The 14,260-nt window shown below is 43.8% G+C and overlaps 1 protein-coding gene across 1 annotated transcript in view; it reads right to left on the bottom strand.

Annotated features, from left to right (window-relative positions):
• Positions 1-13,619, bottom strand: part of TRPM7 (transient receptor potential cation channel subfamily M member 7) — a 51,091-nt gene extending 37,472 nt beyond the window's left edge. The window contains exon 1 of the mRNA XM_059481943.1: positions 13,409-13,619. Within this exon, the coding sequence (XP_059337926.1) occupies positions 13,409-13,411 (3 nt within the window). The 5' untranslated portion in view covers positions 13,412-13,619. The remainder of the gene's footprint in view (positions 1-13,408) is intronic.
• Between the last annotated feature and the right edge of the window lie 641 nt (positions 13,620-14,260).

Genomic DNA, 14,260 nt, shown 5'->3' on the forward strand with positions numbered 1-14,260 from the left:
GGGCATCTCTTGTCCCAGAATGTGCCCAGCTCAGACAGACAGACAGACAGACCCATCATGCACAAAAGGGGTCTCAGCTATGCTGAAGATCCTGTTCTCAGCAGAACAGATCACCAGGCTTCAATGGACTCCTAAGAAAGCAAACAGCTCCCATTTTCTGGATTGAAAAACTTTTCTAGTGAAAATACCACCACAGTCCTGAAAATATATTGTTTGACAGCAAAAAAAAAAAGACTGGGTTTACGTTAAATAAAAACTGTTGAAGCAAGCAAGGAAAGAGGGCAGTCAGAGAAAGCCCTCTGTCAATTCTGCACATGGGAAGCAGATCTCAAGTGAGCCAGAGAGCAAAGATAAGAATCTTCCTCTCAATGGCTCCCTCAGTGCTGAAAACAAACCTTCAACAATCCTATTTTTTATTAAACAGTTCAGGAGATTTGCTCTGAACAGATTTCACAGCAATCCAGGTCTGTAACAGAGCAGCTATTGTTTCATCAAGTTCTTCTCTGATGTAATGAAGCCACCACAGAACTCCCTGAGTCCACGTGCAGTTCTGGATGCAAAGGGTAATCAGGATTTGTCAAAAGGGATTTTTACAGCTCTCTCAAACTTGAGGAAAATTATTCCAATCTGCTATTTGGAGAACAGGCTGATTTTGAGAGAATTATTTCACTGTACAATTACAAAGAAGATAATTCAGTTGTTTAGGGATAATATTTTTCTGCAGATTCATTTAATTAAGAATACCCTAAATTCATGAATAGCATTTAGCACTATGAATTGGTGCCTTTTAACCCTGATGCACAGAATAGAATCCACAGACCTAATATTTTTGGTATATTTTTACTACATTCAAACTCAACCAACTTTACCCATCTTGTTGGGAAAGTTATCTTCTAACTGCAATACAGGTCTTTCAGTGGAAAGCTCAGAGTAAATGCATGTTTTAAAACAAATAATAAATTTATTTACTTAATAGTTTAAGGTCTGTGCTGTTCTGCAGTTAGACCGGCCATAAAATTACTCCTCTTTTTCAGAAAGTATTAAATTTGAAAATGCATACACCATCCACACAAGGCATAAAATAAATATTACTATGCACCTAGAAAATATTTCACCACCGATTCTACAGTATGAGATAGCTCAGGTCACTATGGGATGAACCAGCAGTTGATTTCAGAAGCCAATCACCCACTGCTGTAATTTCACAGTGGCTTTTTCTCAGCTGATGTAACAATAAACACCTTCAGGGTTAAGTGCCCAACTATACCAGCTACAGTAATTAAACTTGCCAAAACCAGAGACTCCCTGAGACTGTGGCAGCACAGCAGATGGCAAACTGTTCCTGAACATGCCCTCAGAAAAGCCGAGGGGAAGCAAGGAGAGAACTGCATTTTCATTTTTATTTTCCAACAACTTTCATTGACAGAATTTGGAATTTTGGTAGGAAAAAGAAGATACAACAGAAGGTAAACCAGTTTTATTGCTGTGAGCTGAAGTAAATTGATTTCTAAATAGTTTACATTCACAGTCTTCTCAGCTAATGAAATACCAAGCTAAAAAATTTCACTCCTGCTAAAGAATCTATAAATTACTTCCTCTGAGTTCACAGACCAATCACATTTTGATGCATTCCATTAAATATTTCAAAGCAAATACTGAAGTTATGACCTAGAAGCAACAAGCTAGTGAGTTTAAAAGGAGATGAAAATAATTCTTTACTCCCTAAAACTTAACTCCATGGATGAAAGAAAAGGATAGAGTGTGTGGCTGTAACTACAAGAAATATAGCTACAGCTTTTCAGCCAACATTTTCTCTCTTAATATTCACTTTGTTCAAAACAAAATAAAAGCCAAACAAAAAAAATCATGGCAAAGTACATAGGAATGTCTGCAAGCTGGTCATACAGTCTCTGCTTCTTTCTGATAGGGTTCCTCACTTGAAATTCACTTTTAATAATGTTGAATGACCCATATAAACCAACAGCAGATCTCTTGCATTTTCAAACATTGAGCCTCCTTTCCCTTCCTCATCCAGTCATACAATTGACAGCCTGCATGCTCCTCACCTCTGACAGCACCAGAGATTTTGCTGCAGTCTGTGATCATTCTGACCTACCAGATGCAGATTGCAAGCCTACACACTCTCTTAAATAGGAGCAGCAGGAAGGCAGAGTCAGCATTCCTACTCACCACACACACAGAACAGTGCCAAGTCTTTTTAAGTCGCTCAAAACATCTCTGTGGGTTTGAGGGCTGTGCCTGTCCCTGGTCCTTTCTGCAGGGACAGATGGACACTCTGTGCCGGCTGCTGAACCCCAGATCTACATCAAAGCACTCGTTTGGCTCAAACCTCACATTTCTGGCAAGTGCTGGGCTTACCTTGCACGTGCCACAGAGGGTGTAGGAACAGACAATCCTATAAACTCTGGATTTATTTTTGCAGGGAATGAGGCTTGGGGCATGGTTTCAGCAGTAAAGCCACTCACACAGTCTGGATGCAGTTGCTGTCCTCCTCCAGTGCCTTCCCCATTGACACAGGGAACACAAGTCACAGGCGCAAGAAAGGAGGCAGTGGTGGCCACCTCGGGAAACAGAGCAGTGGGAAAGGGCTCTTGTGACCAGCCAAATAATTAATCCTGCCCTCAATTTGCTTCTGCTTTATTCCCTGATGAGAAACCTCAGCTCTGGCAGCCGCTGTTCCTAGACAGCTTTAGAGGCTGCAAACCCCTCACCTCGTGCAAAGGATGTACTCTAGCCATATCTGAGCTGCAGACTTAAGCAAAGTCCTCCCTTTCCAGTTCATGAAGTGCATGAACATCTGATTAATTCAGTATGTGCTGAAGCAAATTACAACTACAAAAGCAGACTGGAAGGGTGGATGCTGTTTGTCCTGCTCTACCACTTTCTTAGCTGTTCAATTTACAGATCTGACTTATTTTTCATGTCGTACAAAGAAAGACACTTCTCTATCATCACAGCAAAGATTCTGGTGCCTCCTGACTTAAGTAGGCTATTATTAACTCACTAGAGAAATGGAAACTTGTTATCACTAAGGAATTTTTGACATAGCTGGCCTCAGACAACTCTTTGAACATCTATTACAGAAATAAAAGGAAGCCTATGCTCACATTAATTATGGCAGATCAATAATATTTCTCTGAACAGCATGAGTGAGAAGGAAGAGCAACAGAACATACTAGTGGGCACATGATATAGGAGATGGAAGCAGACCACTGCTAAGGATTATGAAATTTCACAGAACCTATGTTTAGACACAGTATCTGGGAAAACAACTTTATTGTTAATATCAAAACTATTGAAACTAGGAAAGAGACCCATCTGCAAACCAAAGAGCCAGCTGAAACAGGTCTGGAAGTTTGGATTCTCCCTGCCTGTACACACGTGCACACAATTGTGCCAGTATTTGTTAGGCACAGGAGGGGAAGCAAATGTTTTGGTCAGCTGTAAAGTGATCAGAGTTCTTCAACAATTAGAATAAACTGGAGAAAGTAGGATGAGCCGGCATCAAAGCAAGCCAAAACAAGAATTTGCTATAGCTCACCTACTGCTGAATTACAAAGACTTAAGCATTTTTAAATGCAGCTCATAACAAAGAGCTGCTGGATTCAGTTACACTACTTGCACTCCTGTCAAGACAAAGCAGCAGCTGCCCTCTGTCAGCCTGCAGCTGCCCAGTGCTGACTGCAGCCCCACCTCGGGGCACAAGAACCCTGGCAGCATGAGAGAGACACCCATGAACCTAAACACTTGTCAGCAGATAAAGCTCCCCACTGAAACTATTCAAGTGGTTTCTGTTTTCTACACTAGAAAAGTGCAAAGAAGAAACTTAACTGGGTTTGTTAAAGAAATGTGAAAGCAGCTAATTACTGTTTGAAATAATATACAATGTGTATTTAGGCACTTTTAAAAAATTCCAACCTGTTTTTGAGAGTTGTTTGAGCTTTTGATGCTTTCAGAGGCTCTTCTATGTTAAATACCACAAGTCTAAATAATTACTCAGAAACTAAATATATTATTTTTAGAAATAAAGTACCCTCTTTTTTTTTGTTTGTTTGGTTTGTTGGGTTTTTTTGATTTTCTGTCTCTTTTTTCCCAGCATAAGGGAAACAACTAATTAAATAATATTGACAGACCACAACACAACTTCACATGGAAAATGTTTTTTATTTATGGCAATTTCTTCCAGCATACTAAAAGCCAGTAAAACTCACTAATGCTGTGTGGTATGTGGCACAAAGGCCTGTCCAAGCTGTTCTGGACTAATACCTGGAACAGGCTCCTCCCTGGCCTGCTGGGAGAAGAGTGAAGACAATCATTCTAGAGAAACAAAAGACACCAGCAGCGAGGTGGAGGTCCTGGCAAAGCCAAGAAACACAGGAGAAATATTGGCTTTCACAGATGCAATTCTTCAAATGATAAAGTGAGGGTGCAGTCGGAGAAGACAAGCTGAGGAAATTCCTGCTCTGCCGTCCCACCCATTCTCCCCCACCTGCAGTTGTGCACTCTCCCTCTGGAAAATTGATTGGGCTCCCCAAACCAGCAAACTACCCTCAGGGGAAAAAAAATAGGTAGCTTTAATGTCAGAATGAACAGATTCAGATGTAAACTGGACAGAAAACTAAAGCACAAGACAGAATCACATAGCCATGATCAGGGTGGGGAGAAGGGAAGTAGGACATCCCCTTTGGTAGCAGAAAGACACTGGGTTGGCAGAGGAGCTGAGCTGATCTAAGCATATTGCCAAAGTACATCAAAATAATCCCCAAAAGCACACAGGCTCTAGGCACACAGGGAGAGACTACAGATCTATCACACAAAAAGATTTATTTTTTTAATGCACACACATCCTGATATTGAGGAAGGAAAGGAAGTTAATACTGTATTTCTTTATTTCTTTATTTCTCAGAGAGGTGTCAATGAAGCAAGAACATATTGCCTAAGGTCACATTCTGGAGGGGCAGATACCCTGTGTTTAAGAACACCATTCTCATCTGGCATTGAAGATTTGTTCTAATTCATGGTATAATTAACATTCAACTTCTAATACATTAATTACTAAAGATTTTTCTTGTCCTACATGCAAGATCTTTATATTTGTCAGAAAACCCCCAAAAACCCAGTAATGACACTCAAGAGGATAGTCAAAATTACTAACCTTATCTCAGCTGTGCTAATTTTTCTACATCCTCTTTGCAGAGAGAAAAGAGCTGCTCTGAAACCCCCCTGGTCTCCACTGAGCCAGCCTGGGGACTCACTGCCTAATTAGCTCTTGTGAATAATTCTCCCCTCTCTGCACAGTCTACCTGGATGCTGCAGATTGCCTGTGACCAGAAAACCTCCTCCTACAGCCTAGAACAGGATTCATCTGAAGGCAGAAAAGCTTTGTTCTTGCACATTTTCTGCACCAGAAAGAAAGCACAGCTGCCTGAAGCTGACTGCATTGTGCTGTCCAGCAGAGTGCTGTGATGTTACCAGCACCAAATATTCCTCTGGAGGGCCAGGGAACGCGGGGCAAGGCAGAGGATACATGCACACAATGACTGGTTTGTTAGCAGCCCTCAGCACCACAGAAGGTTCACCTGTAACTCAAGCTGGCAGCCCAAACCAGGACAAGGGTGATGAGAGGTTTCTGCCCTCTTTCCCTACATCAGCAACATAAAAGGCCACTTTGTTTCACTAAAGCATTTGAAACAATTACAGGGAATTTAATGGTGAGGAGTCACGGAGTTGCACACGGAGCAGTAAAATTTATACAGATAACAATGCACACAAACCGTGGGTTTTCTACAGCTGAAAATTAAACAATCATTTTTCTGCATAAGACCTTTATAAAAGAAACCAAGACTAAGACAGATCAATTGCTTAATGAGGCATGGGCATAAATCCTCATCAAGAGCATTTCTGAAGTTGCACAAATGAGAAGGGCGAAGGTTATTCAAGTGGCTATTTCTGTTTTTCAGTGCCTCTGGCTGCAAAGCCAGTTGATGCCAGTTTAAGAGGTAAAAGTCCATCCCAACCTCCACATCTGTGCTTAGTGGCCCTGGCTGAGGCCAGGTGAGGGCTCACAGGGCTGTCCCCAGGGCAGCAAACCAGGAACACCTGCAGCAGTAACGGGGTCAGCAAAGAGGAGCCTGTGAAATCAGGGGGACTGAACCTCTTCCAGCTCTGCAGCCCGAGCCATTCCTCACCAGACACTGCCACGTTCCTGGACAGCTCTCTGGGACACTTGTCAGCTAAGGTATCAGTCATTTATTGCTCTTTCCCTAGTGCAAGGTTACTACCACAAGCAGGAGCTCCTTCCAGATGAATCTCTCCCAAACTCTTCATCTAGAAGATCACCTTCAGCCATATACACTCTTCTAATCTCCTTCATAAACTACAGCTGAAGTTAAAACTTTCTGTTTAACAGGATTCTGCAAACTACAGACAATAATGCAGCCAGGGAACACAGGAGAAACTGGTAAGAGTTTGACATTTAAAACATCATTAACTGCACCTACTCGTGTAGATTAACTGATTTTTATAATTGAAGAGAAAGTTGATTAACAGTTCTGCAATTACACAACTGGTATTTTTAGGCTCTAATCATGTGTCACTTAAGCACATGCATAATTTAACCTATCCAGGTGACTGAAGTTATGCCTAAAGACTTGCATGACCTGCAGCAGCACCAGGGACAGGCTTTGAAAGGAAACAGCTTTTTCAGAGTGGCTCTAGCCACAATCTAGAATACTGCATTACACTCACCACACAAAGACAATCTACATGCAATTTTAATAATGTTTACAGCACCATGACTGCCTTTGAACCTGTCCACATGGCTGCTGTGCTGAGCCCTGGCACATACATTAGTAGAATGCAGCTTTGGTTTCTCCTAACTCAAAGAAACAGGTTCAGCTTCCTGAGAAAATCAAACAAGAATGGGAACAGCACTAAAAAGCAAATATGCTGCATGCTAAGAACACTGGAAAAAAATCCAGCAATATTCTGTTACACGAGACAAGTTACCAGCAGTAAATCATTTCCCAACAGAAAAAACCTGATGGGAGGGATCAAACTCATCTTGGCGCAGCTCAGTCCAGAGACAGACTGGGGCACAGCACATCTGGTAAAAACAAGTGATCCTGAATCTGCTAGCACACTTTCAGAAAAGCAGGTCAAGAAAAACATCCTCTGTGAACAATGATTTAGATACAGGAGTACTCAAGAATAGCCACCAAGTGCTCACAGTACAATTACACAAGGCTAAAAAACAATTTGGTTTATACTTTGAAGAGGCCACAGAAGTTGGTACAGCTCCATCCATGCCTGTGCACAAGGCAGAGACCCAGAAAACATCCATGTGCCATGGGTGATGCACAGAGGAACTGAACACTCCCTAATGCAACAGCACAAACCAAATCCCAGGCACCTTGGAGCAAGCTTCAATCCAGCCTCACAGCTCCTGTCAAGCCTGGGGTGCCACGATCCCATTTTCCTAAGCCTCTGCACATGATCCCAACCTATCTCATACCAGCAGCAGCATTTGTGCAGTCACATGGAAGCTGGTTCAGGGAAATGACCAACAAAATAATCCACAAAAAAAAAAAAAAAAAAAAAAAGGAAAGGAGGTGATGGGAAGTTTATTCAATTCAGATCCCCAGTGACTGAGCACAAGGAAGCACAAAGGGACAGGTGAAAGGGACACAGCCAGGTTTTATAGGAGTTTTGACTGGATTACAACACAACTTTAAGAAGAGCTTTGGCACATATGGGAACAGCTAGCAAAGGGCCTGAGCAGCAACCCTTACCCTGAGCTAATTACCCTGCAACACATCTCAAGCACTCCAGGTCAGTCAGAAAAGATATTGTCAATAAAATGAGTAAGAGTGGGAAGGACTGGGCTGCTAAATAACACTAGCTCTAGGACAGCCCAACTCTAGAAATTTTTAAGCACAAGTGCTTGTGTAATTAAGTTTTCCTAACAAAGCATCTGGAAATCCATTTGCAGAAGGCATAAATGTAGATTTGTCTATTAAACTTAAACTTTTACAGCCAAATTTTTCAAGTCCACATCTCACAAAAACTGCAGCATTACAGAAAAAAATAGCAGACATTTGGGTAAGAATCATCAGCCAGGGACAGCCTGCAAAATTCAACCCAGCATAAGCCAGGGGACAGGGACTACGAAGTGAAAATTCTGAGCAGAGGTGACAAGAATCAAGTAGATAAGGTAAAGAAAATGAGTAGAGGTAAGTGGGAACAAAGCAGGGCACCAAAGCTGAGATTCAATTACAAAAACCATTGTGCTACCACTGACTGAGCTGTAACAGACACTTTCCCAGGCTTTGAGGATTACAGAGTTATGGTGAAAGGCTGAACACCTAGATTAAACTCATTTACAGTTGTAACTGAGAAAATATTCTCAAGCAAGAATGATTTAGTGTAAAATAGCAAAAATATACTTCATTAATCACCCAAAAGGTTGTCAGTAAAAAAATCAAACCAAAAAATTAAAATCAGCAAACCAGAACTTAATCGCTATATGCCAATTCTCAAAACTACAACTTCTTTCCTTTTTTTTTCAACATCTGCTCAGTTTAGCAGTAAACAATTAAAGGCAGAATCCAATAGCACTGGGAGTCATGACAAAGGAAAAGAACTAGACCAGGCTGTCACAGATCTTGAAAAAGAGGTGCAATGCTCACCAAATCAAAGAGGAGCTGGTAAATTGCTAGAAAATTCCTATCAGTAAGTGTAGACATTGGTAAGACTCACATACAGGTGCATAGTTTTCAAAAACTATAAACACACAACTACACTCATTGAACCTGTGTATTGGCCTGGTGTATGCTCCTTGCAAAACACATGATTTGCATTTAAACAAAATAAGCACTTGGTGTTGGACTGTATTTGATGTAAATTAGGGCTCTCCACAGACAGGCTGCAGATGAAGTCCCATTAAAGCTTCACAGAGGGTTTACCATAGCTGTTTCTGAAGTTAGATGACCTAAAAACATCAGTTGTCCAAATACATGCAGCAGAGTACTAACTTGATTACTGAATCAGCCTCTACAATTCTGATTTTCCTGCTATAGAAAATCAACAGATATGCCATCACACAAATCTTACTCCATCCTCTTTGAGCTGAGAACAAATGAAACAAAGATGGCTTGACATACATTAATTCAGAAATTGCACATTTGCAATACACACAGTGTTCAAACATTACAGAAGTCATGACAACAAAATGCTCAAGCTAGAATGAGTTTGTACAAATCTTCAGGGGAAAAAAACTTATACTGCTCTTAATAATATAAAGATTAAATAAACTAACTGTGATGCAACTCTTAGGATTTTTTTAAGAAACACAGAAATCCCCATAATTAGGATTCAATCCAAGCCTACAATTTCAGTAGAATTTGAACTTTGGTTTAGTTAAGGGGCAAAAACTGCACAACTTATAAACCAAGCTTGAATGTGCTGTTGATTTGGTACCATGCTCAAAGTTCTCCTTGGCAATTAACCACATCTATCTTACAGACTAATCCTGCAACATCCTTATACCATATGCTGTCAAACCACCTGCCACAGTTAAATATTCTGCCCTTTCACAAAGCAGTTTTCAGAACTACCAGCACCACTATTAGCAATACAGTTATTTTACTCCCTGTATTCCCCATATGTTCAGGACACTTTTCACCCAATTTTGGGAAGGACAAAGAAGTCATATACAGTTTCTCTCTTGTATTTTTATATTTCATTATCCCATCAGAAGTGCACTGGCCTTTCCTTCTTGGAAAGAACACAGGAGTAAGAACTGTCCTCTGCTCACCTAGCAGCAATTACACAACCTGTGTGGTCCCTTCTTCTGTGCATAAATTATAATAGCTGGGGGAAAAAAATCAAACTCAGGTTGTTCTGTGGGTCCAGCACACCTGGCAGTTAAAGGAAGTGGCTCAGTTAAAGAAAGTGGCTCACATTCTACATGCTAAGCAAAATATAGGGGTAAAGGATGAAAGAAACTCACCACTCCTCAAGAAAGCCAGCATTCCTTCCATCAGTGGAACAGCTGCGATGGACACTGCTCCTGGCGCCCCACTGCTGCTCAGGGCTGTGGTCCCACCCAGTTAAGGTGCAGCTGTGCAGCTGCTACCAAAAACTCAAATAACCACCTGCACATCCTCCCTGCCCTCCTGCCCTGCCCCCCTGCACAGCAGCAGGGATGCCCAGCTAATCCCGTGCTGAGCCAGGATGGGGAGCAAAGCTGGCCAACACTAAGGTTTTGGGAGTTTACTTTTTCTGTTCTTTTGTTAGATTAGTTTTCTGTTACTTAAAACACAAAAACACCTACAATTTAAGCACAAGAAAAGCCAAGCTTCCCATAATAAAAATAACAGAAAGCAAAGATTAGACAGACCACTTTCAGTACTGGCTGTATCACGATACATGACACTAGCACCTCTATGTTCTCATTATGTGAGGAAAGCAAAGGGATTAAATTTTAAAAAAAGACAATAACAAGACTGCAGAGATTACAATAGAGGAAAGAGGGCTTCAGGCCAGAGAACACAAAGAAAGCGTGCAACAAAAGTTCAAGTTTACCACAGGTCAAGTGGAGTATTTTTTTGTAGAACCAATGAAGCACAGACTCACTGGTCAGGGGCCACAGCCATTTGTCAGTATCAGAGGTAAAAAGTGACACAGCTTTAATAATTATGCAAGTATCTTATCCAAATACACACAGAGAATGACATTAATCAGTAATTTATCTGATGAGAAGTCAGCTGCTGAAATTTCAACCACTGAAGGTAAAACGCACCAAGACGGAATTACTCACAGACACAATGAACATCACCCCAAAACCAAAATCTCAATTCTGAAAAACACACACACTGATTTTACTATCAGTCTGCCTTTAAAAAGGTGAGGAAAAGAAAAAGAACTAATGTTGCTTGTTTCAGGAAATAAACAGGGCATGTAAATATCACAGTTTCATGAAATAAACAGGGCATGTAAATATCACAGCCAACGTAGACATTGCTGAAAGAAACTTGAAATTCCGAAAGAAATAAATATCAGCTAAAAAAAAAAAGACAACGACGTTTTTCAGGTTAAATATTTTGGCATGAGAAGTATTAATTTCATATTGTTTTGGCATTTCAAAGCCTTACAATATAGAAATCCACTGTGAAGCCTTTCAAGACTGCAAAATTCTATCAAGCATCTCTCTTCACACACAATTTTTGACAAGTCCTCTTAGAGATTTATTTGCAACATTTCTGGTGTCAAAGAGCAAACCAGTAGAGCCAAACTCTATTGTGCCAGAGTCAGTTACTGAAGTTCAAAACAATAGTTTTCTATTTAGAAAAGTTCATCTGTCATGACTGTCCACAAGGATTGAATGGTTAACAGAAATGCACCTCATGAATGAGCCATGAAAGAGAGGCATGAAAAATTTGGGTGTTGGTCCAAAGTTTCCAGGAAAGGGAAGCACAGCAAGTGGTGAAGATAAGGATGAGAAAAAGAGAGGGCTTTAGATGCTGCAGTCTATCACCAGCAGAGCAGAGAAAGCTGGGCTGATGTGGTAAGAGAAAATGGTAATGCAGCACGACTAGTTAGGCAGAGCCTCAAGGGACAAGAAAATAAATGAAAGTTTAAAACACAATGGAGCAACTCTCTCCAAGACAATCCACGTGGGGAGATAGATGATCTGATACAGATAGTGTGAGATAACTGTCAAATGCAAGGTGATGTTTCAAGGTGCCTTTGTATGACAAGTGAACATTACCCTTCCACTGCTGAGCTCAAGCAAGCAAAAAAGTATCAAAGTACAACATCAGGAAACCAAGGTACAAACAGTCCAAACTCAGCCTAAAGAGCTCCACATGCACAAAGGTTCCCCCCTCCTGCCTTGAAATAGCAAAGTCAAGAATGGCCTCCTACCAGAAGGTATGAAGGATGATCTAGCAGACATTTATCTCACCCACACAGACACATTTTTTTAAGACTGAACAGCCGGAATTGCCACATTGAACGACTCATTCCTTAGAATAATTCCTGATTTAATGTTGGACACCGTCCAGCAATTATTCAAAGTTGCTAAATAGTCATGGAGCAGCAGGGAAATTTTTAGCAAAATGAGCTTGCATAAAATGTCCTATATTAATTTCAACCAAAACACCTGTTTAACAGAGGTTTCAAAACATTTGGTAAACACACAGCAAATATTAAACCCTGCAAACACACTATATTGCCAGAAAGGCTGCTGAGCCTCAAATTTACAGAACCATGATGGTTTAAATCAATCTGTACATTTCTAGGCTATGTCCGCACCAAAAAAAAAACACCCACCAGAGCTAAATTTTAAAAAATGAAATAAAATAACCCAAATCCTCCACTCCTCAAAACTAACCCAACACCAAACCACTTCAGGGAGAAGAGCAAGTACCACCCAAGTGGCAGATGCCAAGCACTCTTAAGTCAGAATGGAAGGTTGCATTTGCAGCTTCTTCCTAGAAGAGTGCTGGATTTGCAGTTTCTAGAAGAACACAACCCACATTTCCACACAGTTCACAGATACACTCAGAAATGAAAGATTCATGGGCACGAATCCCCATGGTTTTAAAGAAAATGCCGTGAAATAAAACACCTTTTATTTAAAATGAAACAGCATCTTACTAGAAGTTCAAGCAGACTGTAGAAATCCATATATTTAGACTTGTCGCTTATATTTTCAAAATTACTTGAAAGCACTTGATGCGATAAACTACCCTAAATTCTTTAAATATTACGGAACAAACTTATAGGGATGAACAACCGTTTAACAGCCAGAATATAGAGCTGGATTTTAAATTGTTTTCATTGCAGACACTCATACATCTTTAAGTATATATGTGCTCCCTTATGCATAACACGTTGTAACTGCAAAAATGAAATAGGTGTAAGGATGAGAAGGGAAGGACTGCTGCAGCCCAGAGAATACACCGTGCGAATTCCGGTTTCAGACCAGACCACCACGGCGAACAGAGGCAGCACTAACGGGGAGCTCTCGGTTCTAAGCGCTGCGGTGCCTCCGCTCGGGGCGCGGAGGGTGCGCGGGAGCGGCGGCGGGAGCGGCGGCTGCCCCGGGCACGGCGCGGCGAGGACGGCGGCGGGAGCCTCGCCCGGCGGCGCGGGGCACTCCCGGCCGGCAGCTCCGGGCCCGCGGGCGGGAGAGCAGCGGGGGCCGGCAGCGCGGAGCCCGAGCGTCCCCTCCGGCCCGGGCAGCGCGGCGGCGGCGGGAGGCGGCCGAGACCCGCAGCAGCCGGCTGGGACAGGTCTGATCCGGCGGCCCCGTCCCTGCCCCCTCCCCGCCGGGCGCGCCCGGCCCCGCCGCCCCGGCACCCCCGCAGCCCGCGGCTCTCACCATTCTCTTCAGGGCCGGGCTGGGTCTCGGCGCCGACTCTGGTTCTCCTCCCGCCGGGCAGCTCCTGCTCGTGGTTCGGCGTCGGCGGTGGCGGGGCCTGTCTCCATCTATCGGGGCTGGGCTCGGCGGCAGCGGAGGGCTGGGTGGGGAGCGGCCGGGCGAGGACGACGCTCCGGGGACGAAGGGAGGCGCGGGACGCGGAGGACGGCGCTGGTTCGGCTCCGCACCGGGACTCAGGGCTGGCGGCGGTCTCGGCCCGGCGCCTCTTTCTCATAATTGTGCGACTCGGCCGGCGGAGGAGCCGCGGCGCTGCCGCGTCAGCGCGCACCGCCCCCGGCAGGAGGAGGGGGCTGGCGGGGCGGTGCTGCCCGCCGGGGTCCCCTCGCCGGGGGTATGAGGGGGGCGCTCGGCCGCTCCATAGCCCCGGTGAGCCCCGAGCGGGGTCCCGAGAGACCCGGAGAAGGCGTCAGCGGCTACGGGCGGGCAGGCGGCCGTGCTGCCGGTGAGGTGAAGGCGGAGATGTTAAAAATGGAGCTTCCGAGAGAGAAACCCGGCTGGCTGGGGAGGCGCGGCTAGCAGAGAAGCCCCGCAAAGGCAGCGGCTCCGCTCGCGTGGGGCTGCCGTGCGTGTTCCCGAGGGGACGGAGCCCGCAGCGCCGCACACCTCGGCCCGGCTCCATCCCGTGGGCTCTGCCCCCTGAGGGGACCCGGCCTTGCTCCTGTCAGAGCCGCAGGGCAGCGAGCAGCCTCAGCTCACGTTAGTTCACGCTTTTCTTGCCAGCCCTGCTCGCACATGGCACTGCCGCCATTAGCTCCGCGTCGGAGGCATCTTCTAACAGGCCTGAGCCAAACT

The sequence above is a fragment of the Ammospiza nelsoni genome, chromosome 14 (genome assembly GCF_027579445.1).
Source record: "Ammospiza nelsoni isolate bAmmNel1 chromosome 14, bAmmNel1.pri, whole genome shotgun sequence".
Taxonomy (NCBI): domain Eukaryota; kingdom Metazoa; phylum Chordata; class Aves; order Passeriformes; family Passerellidae; genus Ammospiza; species Ammospiza nelsoni.